Source organism: Hyperolius riggenbachi, chromosome 10 (genome assembly GCF_040937935.1).
Source record: "Hyperolius riggenbachi isolate aHypRig1 chromosome 10, aHypRig1.pri, whole genome shotgun sequence".
NCBI lineage: Eukaryota > Metazoa > Chordata > Amphibia > Anura > Hyperoliidae > Hyperolius > Hyperolius riggenbachi.
The window spans coordinates 243,278,563-243,292,799 of NC_090655.1; the positions used below are offsets into that span (position 1 = coordinate 243,278,563).

The following is a 14,237-nucleotide window of genomic DNA, read 5'->3' on the forward strand; positions in this document are numbered from 1 at the left end:
TGTGGGCTGGCAATGTACCAAGATAGGCGCTGACTACTCTTGGGTTGCCTGTATCCCAGGGTGGCTTTACACCTGAGAGGTTATCATGTCTTGTGAGTCAGGCGTCTGTTATCTCTACTCCTCCTTCTGCATCCTGCTTATATAGGCAGCATCACACTGCATCATGGGAGATTACAGGAATTTCTTTCTTGTATTCAATAATGTCCATTACATTGTATTTTAGAATTAGAAATAGCAGACACACTAGGTTATTCCTGAAAAACTGAGCACTTACCTGCAGAAACATGTAAAATAGCAGCCACACTAGGTGGTGCCTGAAAAATTGAGCAGTAACCTGCTTGACTTTCAGCATCTGTATGACACTCAGGCCATAAAAATTGGCAATCACCTACTGAATAAATATTTGACTTTCAGCCTCTGTGTGACACAGAGGCCAGGACGACATGAGGCCTGGAGTGACTGGAATGTGCCAGGGTAATAATGGGTAAAAATCCAATTAAATTAGGACCTTACTACACATTAGTGCTGTAACCCTCTAGTGTCCATGACATTATTTTTTTTTACAAATGTCCAGTAATCCACACTGCTGTGTGCCAGGTGACTTTGCTTTTCTGTCACGATCTCTCCTGCTGCACTGAATGTCCTTTCTGACAGGGAACTTGAGGTGGGGCAAGCCAACAGCTCCATGGCAAATTGCGACAGCTCTGGCCACAGGTCAAGCCTACACACCCAGAAGTTCCTCAGTCCTCAGACTGTTTACAGTGATCATTAATAGTGCTGCTCATACCGAATAGCTATAATTGCGTAGCTACTCGTACAATAAATTGAAATTAGCCAGCGCTGACCACGGGAGGAAAGGGGTTAACTTACCCATGCTGCCTCCTGGATCTGATGCGCGTCACTTGCATTCCACATCACTCCCACTCTTTTTCCTTCTGGGTTGATGGAGGAAGCGTGGGAGTAACGTGGAGTTTAATGTAGAATGCAAGTGGAGCGTATCGGATCCAGGCACCACGAGTAAGTTAACCCCTTCTCTCCCGTGGTCATCGCTGGCTAATTTAAATTTAGATTCCGAGTAGCTACATACTAGTAGCTACTTGGTATGAGCAGCACTAATCATTAACCCAAGGTAGTCGGATAACTGCTGGTCGAGGCGTTACCTGAGGATGGATCCAGAAGCACCCTGTTGAGGCTTTGTCCAGAAGAAGGATCTCATATCGGACATGATCGCTACTTCACCTTTAGCATGAAATCACCCTGCAGACGGGACTGTTACTGACACCGCTTTCGCTTGTAATGTTTTTTCCTGTGCTACTACCAATTTGAAAAGTGGAATACAACATCTGTCTCAGCTTGGTGTGGAAGTGCTGCATTTTAGCCACCCTCGTTGAGGCTGTTAGCATGTCCATCTGTTTGTATCAAGGGTCCATAAAGTTGCCACCCAGTACGGGTCTGTGTTCTTCATGGATTTGATACGGGAGTCTGTCCTCAGACATGACAACATGAACTGCCCCATTCTAACAAGGTTTGAGGCAGAGGACTCTAGCTCATGTTCCTCATTAAAGGCAAAATCCTTCACCACAGTTTGTTCTCCCCAACTATGTACAAAACTAGGGCCCTATAACAGGTGAGCAGCCCCCAGGGAACCTGCTCCTCTTGCTTTCCCTCACCACCACATCCTCCTCCTCTGACTCATCTTCAGACTCCTCCCTCTTCCCATGTACAGCCGATGACAATGGCCCCTTTTCAAATGGCGAAAGCATAAACTCATCTTCCTCTTCACACTCCAGCTCATCCATGGCCTGGCCAAGGACACAACACACTGCACGCTCCAGAAAAAAGATGTAAGGCATGATGTCACTGTGACTGACCAGATTAGTGGTCTCCTCAAAATGATGCAACAGTCTGCAGGCATTGCAGATGAGCACTAGGGGTGATCAATGATATGCAAATACTTCTGAGTTTATGTAAATATATATATGCAGTTTGGAAATTGACCAATCAAGTCCCACCCAGGTTTAAATTGATTGGTCCAATTTTAAGTTGCATATATTTGCATACAAATTTACATATATTTGAGTAAATTGGTAGGTAAAAATAACCCATCTCCACAGAGACTGTCCTAACAGCCAATGCACACAGGTACTCATTATCAGCACATTGCTGCTGGTACAGCCGATCCAACATGAGCAAAGCCGAATTCCATTTGGTGGGGCTTTCACCTATAAGGTGTCTCACAGCATTTTGTATTGCCGCTGAAGCTCAGTAAGGTGAGTCATGACCGTGTAGCATCATCGGAAATGTCCAGAACTTTCCTGGCCTGCTTCAGGATGTCCTGGATTCCTGAGTACTTGTCCGCGAAACATTGCACAATGCGATTTAAGACGTATGCCATACATGGCACAAGTCAATCGGCCACTTTTCAATGAAGCCAACAGTTTGGTGCCATTGTCATACACAACTTTACCAATACTGAGGTTGTGTGGAGTCAGCCACTCCTGGGCCTCTGTCTGCCTAGCAGAAAGCAGTGCAGACCCGGTGTAGCTCTTTGCTTCCAGACACAACATCCGCAACACAGCATGAAACCATCGCACCTGCATGGTGGGACAGACTCTAGGGAGCTTGGAGGCCACAGTGGAAGAGGAGCACTGGCTGGCCTGGCTGCAAGACGTGGTGGTGGCACAGGCTCCATTTGACAGCCAGGCAGTCCTTTCCCCACCGTATTTACCTAGTGGTTCAGAAAGGTTATGTACCTTCCCTGCTCGTGTTTCGAAGACTATAAGTCTGTGGTCAGATGGACCTTAGCCCTGACACTATGTGCTAGAGATTGGTTGACCTGCCATAGCACATGCTGGTACAGGTCTGGTGGAGGACTGCTTGCAATGAGGGAGAGGAGGAGGCGGCATAAGGTGGATCACAAGGATGCTGGCGTGTGCTTTGAGTGCTTCTTGCCTTAAGGGCTTTATGTCACAGGGCATTGTGATGGGAAATAAGGTGCTTTCTCAGAGTAGTTACTACATGCATGCTGGTCTTCCCACGACTACGTTTCTCTTGACACAGGATGCAGTTTTGTCAGCAGCAGACACATAGAAATATTCCCACACTAAAGAGCCTTGTTGAGCTGGTCTAGTACTGGAAAGAGTGTTCGGCGCGGTGGCTGTCTGACCCTGGTAACGTCACACCCTGCTGTTTGCCTCCTATCCCCTGTGACCTCTCCTACCTCCTACCCTTTTCCTCTCTCTGTGAGACTTGACCTCTCCCTCTGAACTCCTCTCCTCCTGTTCCTCTCTTGTGGGCACCCATGAGCCATCCATCACCACATCATCATCACCCTCATCATTGCTTACAGCTTCAAGCTCACAGTAGGCGACAGCAGCAGGGACATTACACCTTGTGGTGACCTGGGGAATTGTCTGAGTGTCTGCCTTGCTCCTCTCCTTCATCTGATGGCAAGAACACTTCTGTGTCACTCTGGTTCATCAATGACCGGGGAAATAGCTCCTCTGAGCAATCCAATTCTGTTAGAGTGGCTGTGATGGGGGAGGTAGTGTAACAAAAGGTTCACCACAGTAGAGGAGGATGAGGAAGCAGGAATGTTGGCAACAGAACATGTAGAAGAGGTGAACCCCCTCTTCTGCATTCTGGAAAGTAATGTCTTTCTTTTGCAGAAGATCACACTACCACGGGATGACTCGCCACCACAAACCCTAGAACCTCCATGCTTTGGCCGGCCTTTGCTTGTCAAGTTTGGTTTTGTGAGTGACCAGCCAAGGAGTATTGTCAAAAATGTCTGTGACGTTTATCTCCAAAAAAAAACACAATATGGTTAGGTGACAAAGGTGTGTTGTTGTTCTAACACTATACAATAATCACTCATCATAGTTACAAAGTTACGTCCACTCAGTGACACTAAAGTCTGTGGAACTGTATTTCCCCAAAGAACACATTGACTGCCTAATATAACTGATACTAATGCACAGTTAGGTGACACGGGTGATGCTGTATGGGGGTAGGTGACAATCCTTGCTATGTACTAATTTAATTCATTTTTTGTCAGCCACTCCCACTTAACAGCTTTGCTTTTGGTGTATATGCAGAGCCTCTGTTTGGGTTCAAGGTGCGTTTGTAGTCTCTGGGGGGGGCTCAGCGCATCTCTGATCGGAGGCGGCCTGGTGATGCGCTGATCCCACTTTTTGCGCAATTTTCAATTTTACTTGGTAGCGCGCCCAGGCTATGCATATGCATAGGTAGGATTTAGTTAGTGTTAGGTCCCCTCCCATGAAGGATTGACTTCTTTGCAGTGGGAGGGACGAGTACTTAATAGGTTGCATGCAAGCTGTTACAGGAAACCAACATCCTCCAGTGGTAGACAGGTCATGTGTATGCTCAGTGTGTATTTTATCCCATAAGTGGGGCTTGCACTCTTTTGCAGGTAGGCACTCATCTGTTTTTAAGTAGCACTGTTCATTTCCTTGCTATGTACTAATCAATCACTTATGCATAGTGATAGCAGGCTACAACGGTGACGCAGTCAGACACACACTACACTGTATACGGGTGTTGTGTTGCTACAACCACACACCACAATGCAAAAACAAAATATATATCAGTACAGCCGGGTCAGTAAAAGTCCACAAATTACTTTTGTGGTGAGGAAGAGTGTTTAAAAGGACAATTGAAAGGTCCCTAGCTGGTGCACTACAAGAAGCAGAGCACCTAGGTAGCAGCTACACAGCACAATATCACAAATGCAGTCTATCTACTCAGGATGAGGCCTCAAAATGACTATTGTGTTCCCTAGTTGGTGCACTACAAGAAGCAGAGCACCTCGGAAGTGGCTACAATGTATACAGAACAGATTATTTACACTGTCCCGTATATGCAGCACAGCAAGCAGCAACTCCGCTCCCTACAATAACTAAGACAGACTATAAAATGGCAGCCGAGATTGTGCCTTTTAGAGGGGAAGTGGCTCAGGTGGTGATCAGGTTAGTTCCACCCAATTTCAGGGTGAAGGGTCAAAGAATGGCCCTATGGGAAAGTATAGGGCTGGCATAAACAGCAAGTACTGTTCACTGCTAAGGTAAGCTGGCGGACTGTGGAAGTTTTCCTGGAAATGTTACTCATTAAAAGACCAGCCTGTATCAGCAGACGTTGTTTACCTAAGTAATAAGCAAAGAAATGTTACATTGAATTGATACTGGACTAGTGACAATTAGGCCCAAGGACATTGTACTCCTACATGATGATCCTTATCTAACTAGAATGTTCCTGAGATGTTCCCAGTGAGAGATCCAGTATCTGACCTTGTGCATGTAGCTACTGAATCTAATTAAAACTTCTTAACAGCTATTACAAAACCAATGCATCTGCAGGTGTTCATGTATTAAGTTTTATGTGAAATTATGGGCAGTTACCTGGCAACGTGAACATGTTATCAGTATATAAGAAAGTACACAGTGAATAAATCTCTGAGTGAAATATTGAACGGAACCTGTGTCTATTGTGTCGGTATTTCACTTCGGTATCAGATAAAGATAATCATCAAGGATCTACCAACAGACTGTGTCCTGGGCCTATAAGGAACCTATTACTTTTCAGGTGAGGTTTGGGAGGATTGGATTGATTAATAGCTTATGTGTGGAGAAGGTAGAGATGGCTTTGGCTCTTTCTGGTTCAGCCACACGCAGGATGGGTTGATTTGAAAGATTTGAAACTCCCTCTCTTCTGCCACACCCCTCTAACATCATCCCCACTACTCTCCAGTGACCAGGAGGTGGGCGAGTTCATATAACCCACTTTAAAGGATAACTGTAACAAGAGGGATATGGAGGCTGCCATATTTATTCCCTTTTTAAGCAATATCAGTTGCCTGGCTATCCTGCTGATCCTCTGACTGTAATACTTTTAGCTTTAGACCTTGAACAAGCATGCAGCAGATCATGTGTTTCTGGCGTGATTAGCCACATGCCTGTTTCTGGTGTCATTCAAACACTAAAGCAGCTAAATAGATCAGCAGGGTTGCCATACAACTGGTATAGTTTAAAAGGAAATAAATATGGCAGCCTCCATATTCTTCTCACTTCAGTTGTCCTTTAAATTTACATACAGACACAGAACATTTATATTGCGCTAGAGCTGCAGGCACTAGGACATGCTCTATAGACAGTAGAAGTGTTAGCAGGGCCGGATTTCCCGACAGAGCGGAAGCACACTAAAGCTGATATAGTTACTTGCCACCGGATCTTCTCATCTTTCCGATCCTCTATCTGCTTCAGCCACACATGCATAGTTATGTCACATGACTATTAGTTGTTATGCTTGATTGGCTGTAGCAGAGCGGGTGAGATCTGGAGATGAAGACCCAGCAGCAGGAGAAGGTAATTCTATGGCTCTGCAAGGCTTCCTGTGCGGGGGTGGGGTGGGGGCGCCATGAGTTCCTGGAGAGATGAGACATCTTTGGCACTGTTTGTCCAGTAACAGTAATTAACAAGGTTATAGACATGGATACCATCTACACGTGATGCAATCCAAACCACTTCTCATCCCTAATCTGGTAGGAAAAAAAGGGCGCCGGCTGAGGGTGGACGAAAAGGGCGTCGCCATAGACTTTAATGCAATTATCGTTAATACGGCGAAAAAAGCAGATAAAAGGGTGCCGCAATGAATATCATTAACAACATTAGAACATTACAGTTTTTTAAGTATGTTATTGTTTTAGAAGCTTGCAACGTTATAGTTTTTATCATATTATTTTGTTTGTAGGTACAGATTTCACGTTATCAAATATATTATCGTTTCTATGTGAAAAAGGCCGTTTCTGCAGAGGGAGTGGTTAGGGTTAGGCACCACTAAGGGGAGTGGTTAGAGTTAGGCACCACCCGGGTGGTGGTTAGGGTTAGGCACCACCAGGGGGGTGGTTAGGGTTAGGCACCACCGGGAAGGTGGTTAGGGTTAGGCACCACCTGGGGTGTGGTTAGGGTTAGGCACCACCAGGGGGGTGGTTAGGGTTAGGCACCACCGGGAAGGTGGTTAGGGTTAGGCACCACCAGGGGTGTGGTTAGGGTTAGGCACCACCAGGGGGGTGGTTAAGGATAGGCACCACCGAGGGTGGTGGTAGTTAGGGTTAGGCGCCACCAGGGGGGTGGTTAGGGTTAGGCAACACCGGGGGGAAATGGTTAGAGTTAGGCCACCAGGGGAGGGTTCTGTGTAAGAGTAGGGTTGGGTTACGCTGTATTGTTGAATTACGTAACGATTTTTAACATTATCTCTTCATTATTATTTCCCGTATGTCTCAATAACGGTATTTAGCATTAACCAAGTTTGACAACAATGTTTATCGTTATCAGATTTCGTTATCCAGCCGGGCCCTTTTTTCACAGTACCCTTTTTTCATGGACGCCCTAATCCACCTTCGAGGTCAGATAAAAGTGTGTTTTGATTGCATTACATGTATGGATGTTTTGCACATCCATGTCTGTGTAACACTTGTGAATTATGCAGCTAACTGGCAGGAAACTTGGCCACTGTCTGTGAGTATTGCACTCCTGCCAGGCTGCACCACTACAGGAGTGGGCAGTGATCAGGCCATCACTCACTTCCTTAATTTTAAGGTAAATGGGGAGGGGACAGGGACAGATATTAACCAATTACCTTCAATTCCTCTAGGTAAATATAACCCAAAAGCCACATTGCTTAACAATCAATTCTCGTGACTGGATTGTCGTGAAAAGGGTATTTGTTTATTATTTTCTTAGTGACATATCAAAGCATAAAAGGTGTGTCAAGGCACATCGTTAAAACCAACAGTGCTGTTGTACACAAGCTGCATCAATTAGCACAACCACTTACACCACTCGCACCACCAACATGCTCACGGCTCAATCAGGGAAGAGGGGCATTGATTCCTCCAATTATCTCCCCGACCATCAACTAGAGAGGATTACAAATAGTCCCTAAACGCAGTACTAGGGTGTTCCTGTTGTTCATCCAGTCCAGCCACAATAAAAACAGCAAAGCCATCTGTAGAGCCAAGCAAGGCAAAGCAAAAGCAGTCCACAGTGCTTATATCACAATTGCAGGACTCTGTGAACTCCTCCAGCAGCTCTAGGTCTTCACGGTAGACAGAAGGTATTACCTCCTCACAGGGGCCCCTGAGGAGTCCGTGAACAGGTCCGTTTCTTCCATTGGTGTATTTCTCTCCATGTAGGAGCCTCCGGTCTAACGGGGAAAGCCAGTCACCACCATCCGACTCCACATCGGGGCAGACGCTCACGTCACAGTGCGCAGGAGGCTCACGTCACACCCACCAGGTCTCCAGCGTCCTCCGCCCACAGCACAGGCTGCACAGTGCCCGTGTGGTGAAATTTTTTGCAACTTTATCAGATTTTGCAACCGGTTGCACTTATTTATACGTATAGCTATCAGAAAGTGCAACCTAGCCATTGACTTTAACCTATCTGTATCAGAAAATGCAACCCAACCAAACCCTATTCTCACACAGAACCCTCCCCTCTTGCTCAACTAATAACCCCCCCTGGAGGGAACAATCCCCCCTCTTGCTCAACTAATAACCCCCCCTGGAGGGAACAATCCCCCCTCTTGCTCAACTAATAACCCCCCCCCCCAGGGATCAATCCCCCCTCTTGCTCAACTAATAACCCCCCCTGGAGGGAACAATCCCCCCTGTTGCTCAACTAATAACCCCCCCTGGAGGGAACAATCCCCCCTCTTCCTCAACTAATAACCCCCCACCCCCGAGGAAACAATCCCCCCTCTTGCTCAACTAATAACCCCCCCTGGAGAGAACAATCCCCCTTCTAGCTCAATGGGATCTGTGGTTGCAAAAAATTACAGGCGTGTTAACAGAGAGAAGCCACGCCTACACAGTCATACACTGTCCTCTATGGCAAGTTGCAAAATATGATAGGTAGCAAATATTTTCACTACACCCGGCAGCAAAGTGACCTCCTAGACGCCAAGGAGGCAGATCAAACGGATCCAACGGTGGATCAGTGGTGAGTCAGGTCGGCACACAAGATGCAGCACTGGCCAACTAGTTTTGACCGGTACTTCCGGTCTTTATCGGGGTGTGACTTTCTCTGGGGGGGGGGGGGGGGGGGCAATCCTAAATAGGAATCCTTTGGCTCCACCCACCTCACGGAAAGTTGGATGAGTGTTACCACTATGCTCGTCCGGGTGGGAACACACAGGTAGGTTTTCAGTCCTACTGCAGATACTGTTCACCATGTATTCCAATGAGCCGCCAGCATAATAGCACATAGGAAACGTTTTAGATTAATTTTGTTATTATTTATAACTCCGCTTATACATGTCCCTCAAGGGGATTCACACTTTTCAAAATGGAACAGAGAGAAAGGTTTCCATGTTTTTTGGGGTCATCGTGTTAGAGGTTACATCACACTCACCAGCCACTCAATATAGCAAGCACTCCTCATATAACAATACTCCATTTTTCTTGCAAGACTTCAATAACAAACCTTCAGATTTTTATAATGCTATACTAAATGTAAATAACTAAATTCTCCCCTATATCTCACAGGAAACTTTTAAGGGAAAAATCAGCATCACTTCAGTTCTTTCCGTGCATGTTGAGACTTCTAGACTATCAATACACATCGCACGAAGGCCAACAATTGAGCCATTATGCATTTCTTGAAAATGCTCTGCGATCGGCGATTTTTTTCTCCCCACTAGCAATATTCCCAAGGTGCTCAAGAAGTCTTGACTTGAAAGCTCGTGTCATCATCCCCACGTAGTATTTATTACACGGGCATATAATGAGGTAGACAACCCATGTGGAGTTGCAATTGAAAAACGTCTTTAATTTGTATTCTCTTATATGATCCTGGGGGGGAGCTATTAGATCTCAGAATGAAGGGACAAGCCTTGCAAGACCCACACCTGTACATTCCAGTAGAGGGTGGGATACGGTCAAGCCATGTTCCCCCTTCCTTTCTGGGTAATTCCGATTGAACCAGAATGTCCCATAAGTTCCTGGCTCGTCAGGCTGTAATCAATGGTCTTGAGCCTACGATCTTACTGATCTTAGGATCCAACTGTAACACATTCCAACATCCCTTCAGGGCCTTATTTATATCACACCAATGTGCATCGAACTGGGTTACAAATTACAATCCTAGTAAATTCCTCCTTCCACTCAACACCAGCCGAGCGACAAGCACGGGGGCGCAGTAACAGCTCGAGATCAGTACGTATAGCCCGATTATAGCTTCAACGGAGCGATCTCTGCGTGTAACCCCTCTCACGAAATCGTCCATACATTTCTTTCGCTTCACGTTTGAACTGTTCTATATCCGAACAATTACGCCGAATTCTTGGGAACTGTCCCGTGGGGATCCCTCCGATCATGGACACCGGATGATGGCTTGCCATGTGGAGGAGCGCATTGCCCACTGTGGCCTTGCGGAAGGTTCTTGTTGTCAGTTTATTACCTACTTTTATGATCTCGAGATCCAGAAAAGTAATCCTCTCTGGATCTACCGAGAACGTCAGGCGTATATTCCTACTGTTTTGGTTTAACACTCACTAACTTCCTCCCTCCTGGGTCTCAGTGCGTCTCATCAGAAAGACGCAGCCAGCAGCTGTGCAATAGAGAGCAGGGAAATCCTGGCTGCTGTAAGACACACAGGCAAAACTACTGAATAGAGGGAGCCGCTGCCTGAGCTGACAGGGTGTTTGCCTGGCGCCCCGGGTCTCATGAGCGCTCACATGTGTCTGGACCACGCCCACCTGCTGACACGTTTCACCCCACCCACGGGGAAAACACCCTGTTCTTCCCGGACTCATTTCAGCAGCGCAGCAGATTTTGAGGTGGCGCGGAGTGTCGGGCAAAGATCGGCAGTCGAGAGCCCTGAACAGAGCTCCTTCATGGTAAACTTCAAGGCAGCAGCAGGATGTGAGTAATGGGGGGGTATACCTCCCGAAACAACAGCACACTGACTCTGGAAGTGGTGAGATGAGTATGCAGGATTATACTGATAGACTGTGTTTATGCATATGGCTATGGGGAGATTACTAGCCACGAAGGACCTTTTCAATAGCTGTTTTGACCACATGGATTGATGGCATTACGGGCATTGGTAGAATCATGAAACGGGGACTTTAGTGGATTGAAACAACGGAAGTTGCACCAAACATCTGTAGGATTAATGCACCAGCAGTTGCTTGTACCATAGGAATCAGATAACAGACCTGAGCTCAGTGTGTGTGGAGGCCTCAGGGTGTGCACCGGTGGATAGCCCACGCATGTCCAAATGTGAATGGGAGACCGATGTGGTTTGCATAGGCGAGAGCTGGGTGACCAATCACGGGCAATACCCTCACAGGGACAGTGGGATATTTGCAAAGCATGTGTTTGACCTTTGGTCATTAATTGATTTTAGGGGAGTTCATGCCACATGACATGCTGGGGATTTTTTGTATGCAACCAATAAATTATCATTTTTTTAATAAGCACATGCAGAGACTGAGGGCAATTTTTGGTATATGTAGGTTGACTAAGGTAACCGAAGTCTCTCTTCCATATTGGAGTGGTGCAGATTAAGACGCAGTCAGCCATCTGATTTCTAAGTTAATTTTGTATAATGCAGCCTCACTGTGTACAATGCAGCCTCACTGTGTACAATGCAGCCTCACTGTGTACAATGCAGCCTCACTGTTTACAAGGCAGCCTCACTGTGTACAATGCAGCCTCTCCATGTATAATGCAGCCTCTCCATGCATAATGCAGCCTCTCTCCTCTCTGGGTACAACGCAGCCTCTCTGGGTACAACGCAGCCTCACTGTGTGTAATGCAGCCTCTCTCTGTATAATGCAGCCTCTCTCTGTATAATGCAGCCTCTCTCTGTATAATGCAGCCTCTCCATGTATAATGCAGCCTCTCCATGTATAATGCAGCCTCTCTCCTCTCTGTGTATAATGCAGCCTCACTGTGTACAATGTAGCCTCTCCATGTATAATGCAGCCTCTCTGGGTATAATGCAGCCTCTCTGGGTATAGTGCAGCCTCTCTGGGTATAGTGCAGCCTCTCTGGGTATAATGCAGCCTCTCTGGGTACAATGCAGCCTCTCTGGGTACAATGCAGCCTCTCTGGGTACAATGCAGCCTCTCTGGGTACAATGCAGCCTCTCTGGGTACAATGCAGCCTCTCTGGGTACAATGCAGCCTCTCTGGGTACAATGCAGCCTCACTGTGTACAATGCAGCCTCACTGTGTACAATGCAGCCTCTCTCTGTATAATGCAGCCTCTCTCTGTATAATGCAGCCTCTCTCTGTATAATGCAGCCTCTCTCTGTATAATGCAGCCTCTCCATGTATAATGCAGCCTCTCTCCTCTCTGGGTATAATGCAGCCTCTCTGGGTATAATGCAGCCTCTCTGGGTATAATGCAGCCTCTCTGGGTACAATGCAGCCTCTCTGGGTACAATGCAGCCTCTCTGGGTACAATGCAGCCTCTCTGGGTACAATGCAGCCTCTCTGGGTACAATGCAGCCTCACTGTGTACAATGCAGCCTCACTGTGTACAATGCAGCCTCTCTCTGTATAATGCAGCCTCTCTCTGTATAATGCAGCCTTTCAGTGTACAATGCAGCCCCTCAGTGTACAATGCAGCCCCTCAGTTTGATCTCAAGAGGGATGAGCATTCCGCATCTAAATGCTGTTCTCAATGACTTGGAACAGAACAGAAACTTAAAGCACAGCAGGTCGCGGCATGAGGGGTTAGATCAGACATGGGCAAATTCGGCCCTCCAGCTGTTACGAAACTACAAGTCCCACAATGCATTTGCCTTTATGACTTCAAGAGAGTCTGAAGCGAGAATAAATCTCGCTTCAGACCTCATAGATAGCAGGGGACATGTGCCCCTGCTAAACCGCCGCTATCCCGCGGCTTAACGGGGGTCCCTGATCCCCCAAAACCCCTCGTTTCAGCGGGGGAGCGCTTCCTGGTTGGGGCAGGGCTAACCGCCGCAGCCCTGCCCCACGCGCGTCTGTCAGCGCGTATCTCCGCCTCTCCCCCCGCCCCTCTCAGTCTTCCTTCACTGAGGGGGGCGGGGGAGAGGCGGCGATGCGCCGCTGATAGACGCGACTGGAGGCAGGGCTGCAGCCGTTAGCCCTGCCTCCAGGAGCGACCAAGTGTCGCAGTTGGGGGTGAAGGGACCCCCGTTTAGCGGTGCTATAGCGGCGGTTTAGCAGGGGCACACGTGCCCCTGCTAACTATGAGCTCTGAAGCGAGATTTATTCTCGCTTCAGTCTCTTTCATGACTGTGGCTGTCAGACTCCTGCAATGCATTGTGGGACTTGTAGTTCCTTAACAGCTGGAGGGCCAAGTTTGCCCATGCCTGGGTTAGATCACCCTTGACACCTCCTCCGTGCGCTGCCCTCCAGCTCTCAATATTCCCTCCTTCACAGACCAAAAACAGGAAGTAGCTGGTGAGCTGAAACGCACCATGAAGGGTAGCGCACACATGAGGTGTCAAAGCTGACAAAGAAAACCTGTAACGAGAAAAAGTTCCCCTGGGGGGGTACTCACCTCGGGTGGGGGAAGCCTCCGGATGCTATCAAGGCTTACCCCATCCTCCTGTGTCCCGTGGCGGCGAAAAAGCTCCCGGAACGGTGGGGATGTAAATATTTACCTTGCCGGCTCCAGCGCAGGCGCAGTATCAGCTTTCCACTCGGAGATAGGTGGAAATAGACAATCGTTGTCGGCCCGCTCTACTGCGCAGGCGCAAGTCTCCTGTACCTGCGTAGTAGAGTGGACCCGACGGAGATCAGCTATTTCCGCCTATCTCCGTGCTGAGAGCCGCAACAGCGCCCCGCTGGAGCCAGGGAAGGTAAATAAATGTAGCTTGTACGGCTTGTCGAGCCTAGATTGTCGGAGACTTCGGGGGAGCCAGCACTGGATTGCCTGCAGCTACAGGGGGGGAAGCCTCATTGGAACCCTGAGGCTTCCCTCTCCCAAGGTGGGTATCCCCCAGGGGAACTTTTTTTTTGCTACAGAGTCTCTTTAAACCCCCATGCTGTGGTCCACTGTTTCAAATTTGTGTTCTTTTTCCGAGAATTCGTTTGTGGGATCCCTAGGATCATCCCTAGATCTCACTGACGTGTAGGACATGCTGAGCCTTGTGGTTCCACAGAGGCTGCATCCGTTTTTGAGGTATTAAACATTATTGTAGAATGCCAGACAAAATTCCTCC

At 47.6% G+C, this 14,237-nt stretch overlaps 1 protein-coding gene across 1 annotated transcript in view; it reads left to right on the top strand.

Moving 5' to 3' along the window:
• Positions 1–14,237, top strand: part of LOC137537022 (uncharacterized) — a 135,884-nt gene that overhangs the window by 42,859 nt on the left and 78,788 nt on the right. The window contains exons 10-11 of the mRNA XM_068259178.1: positions 1,424–1,583; positions 3,669–3,755. Coding sequence (XP_068115279.1) covers positions 1,424–1,583; positions 3,669–3,755 — 247 coding nt within the window. The remainder of the gene's footprint in view (positions 1–1,423; positions 1,584–3,668; positions 3,756–14,237) is intronic.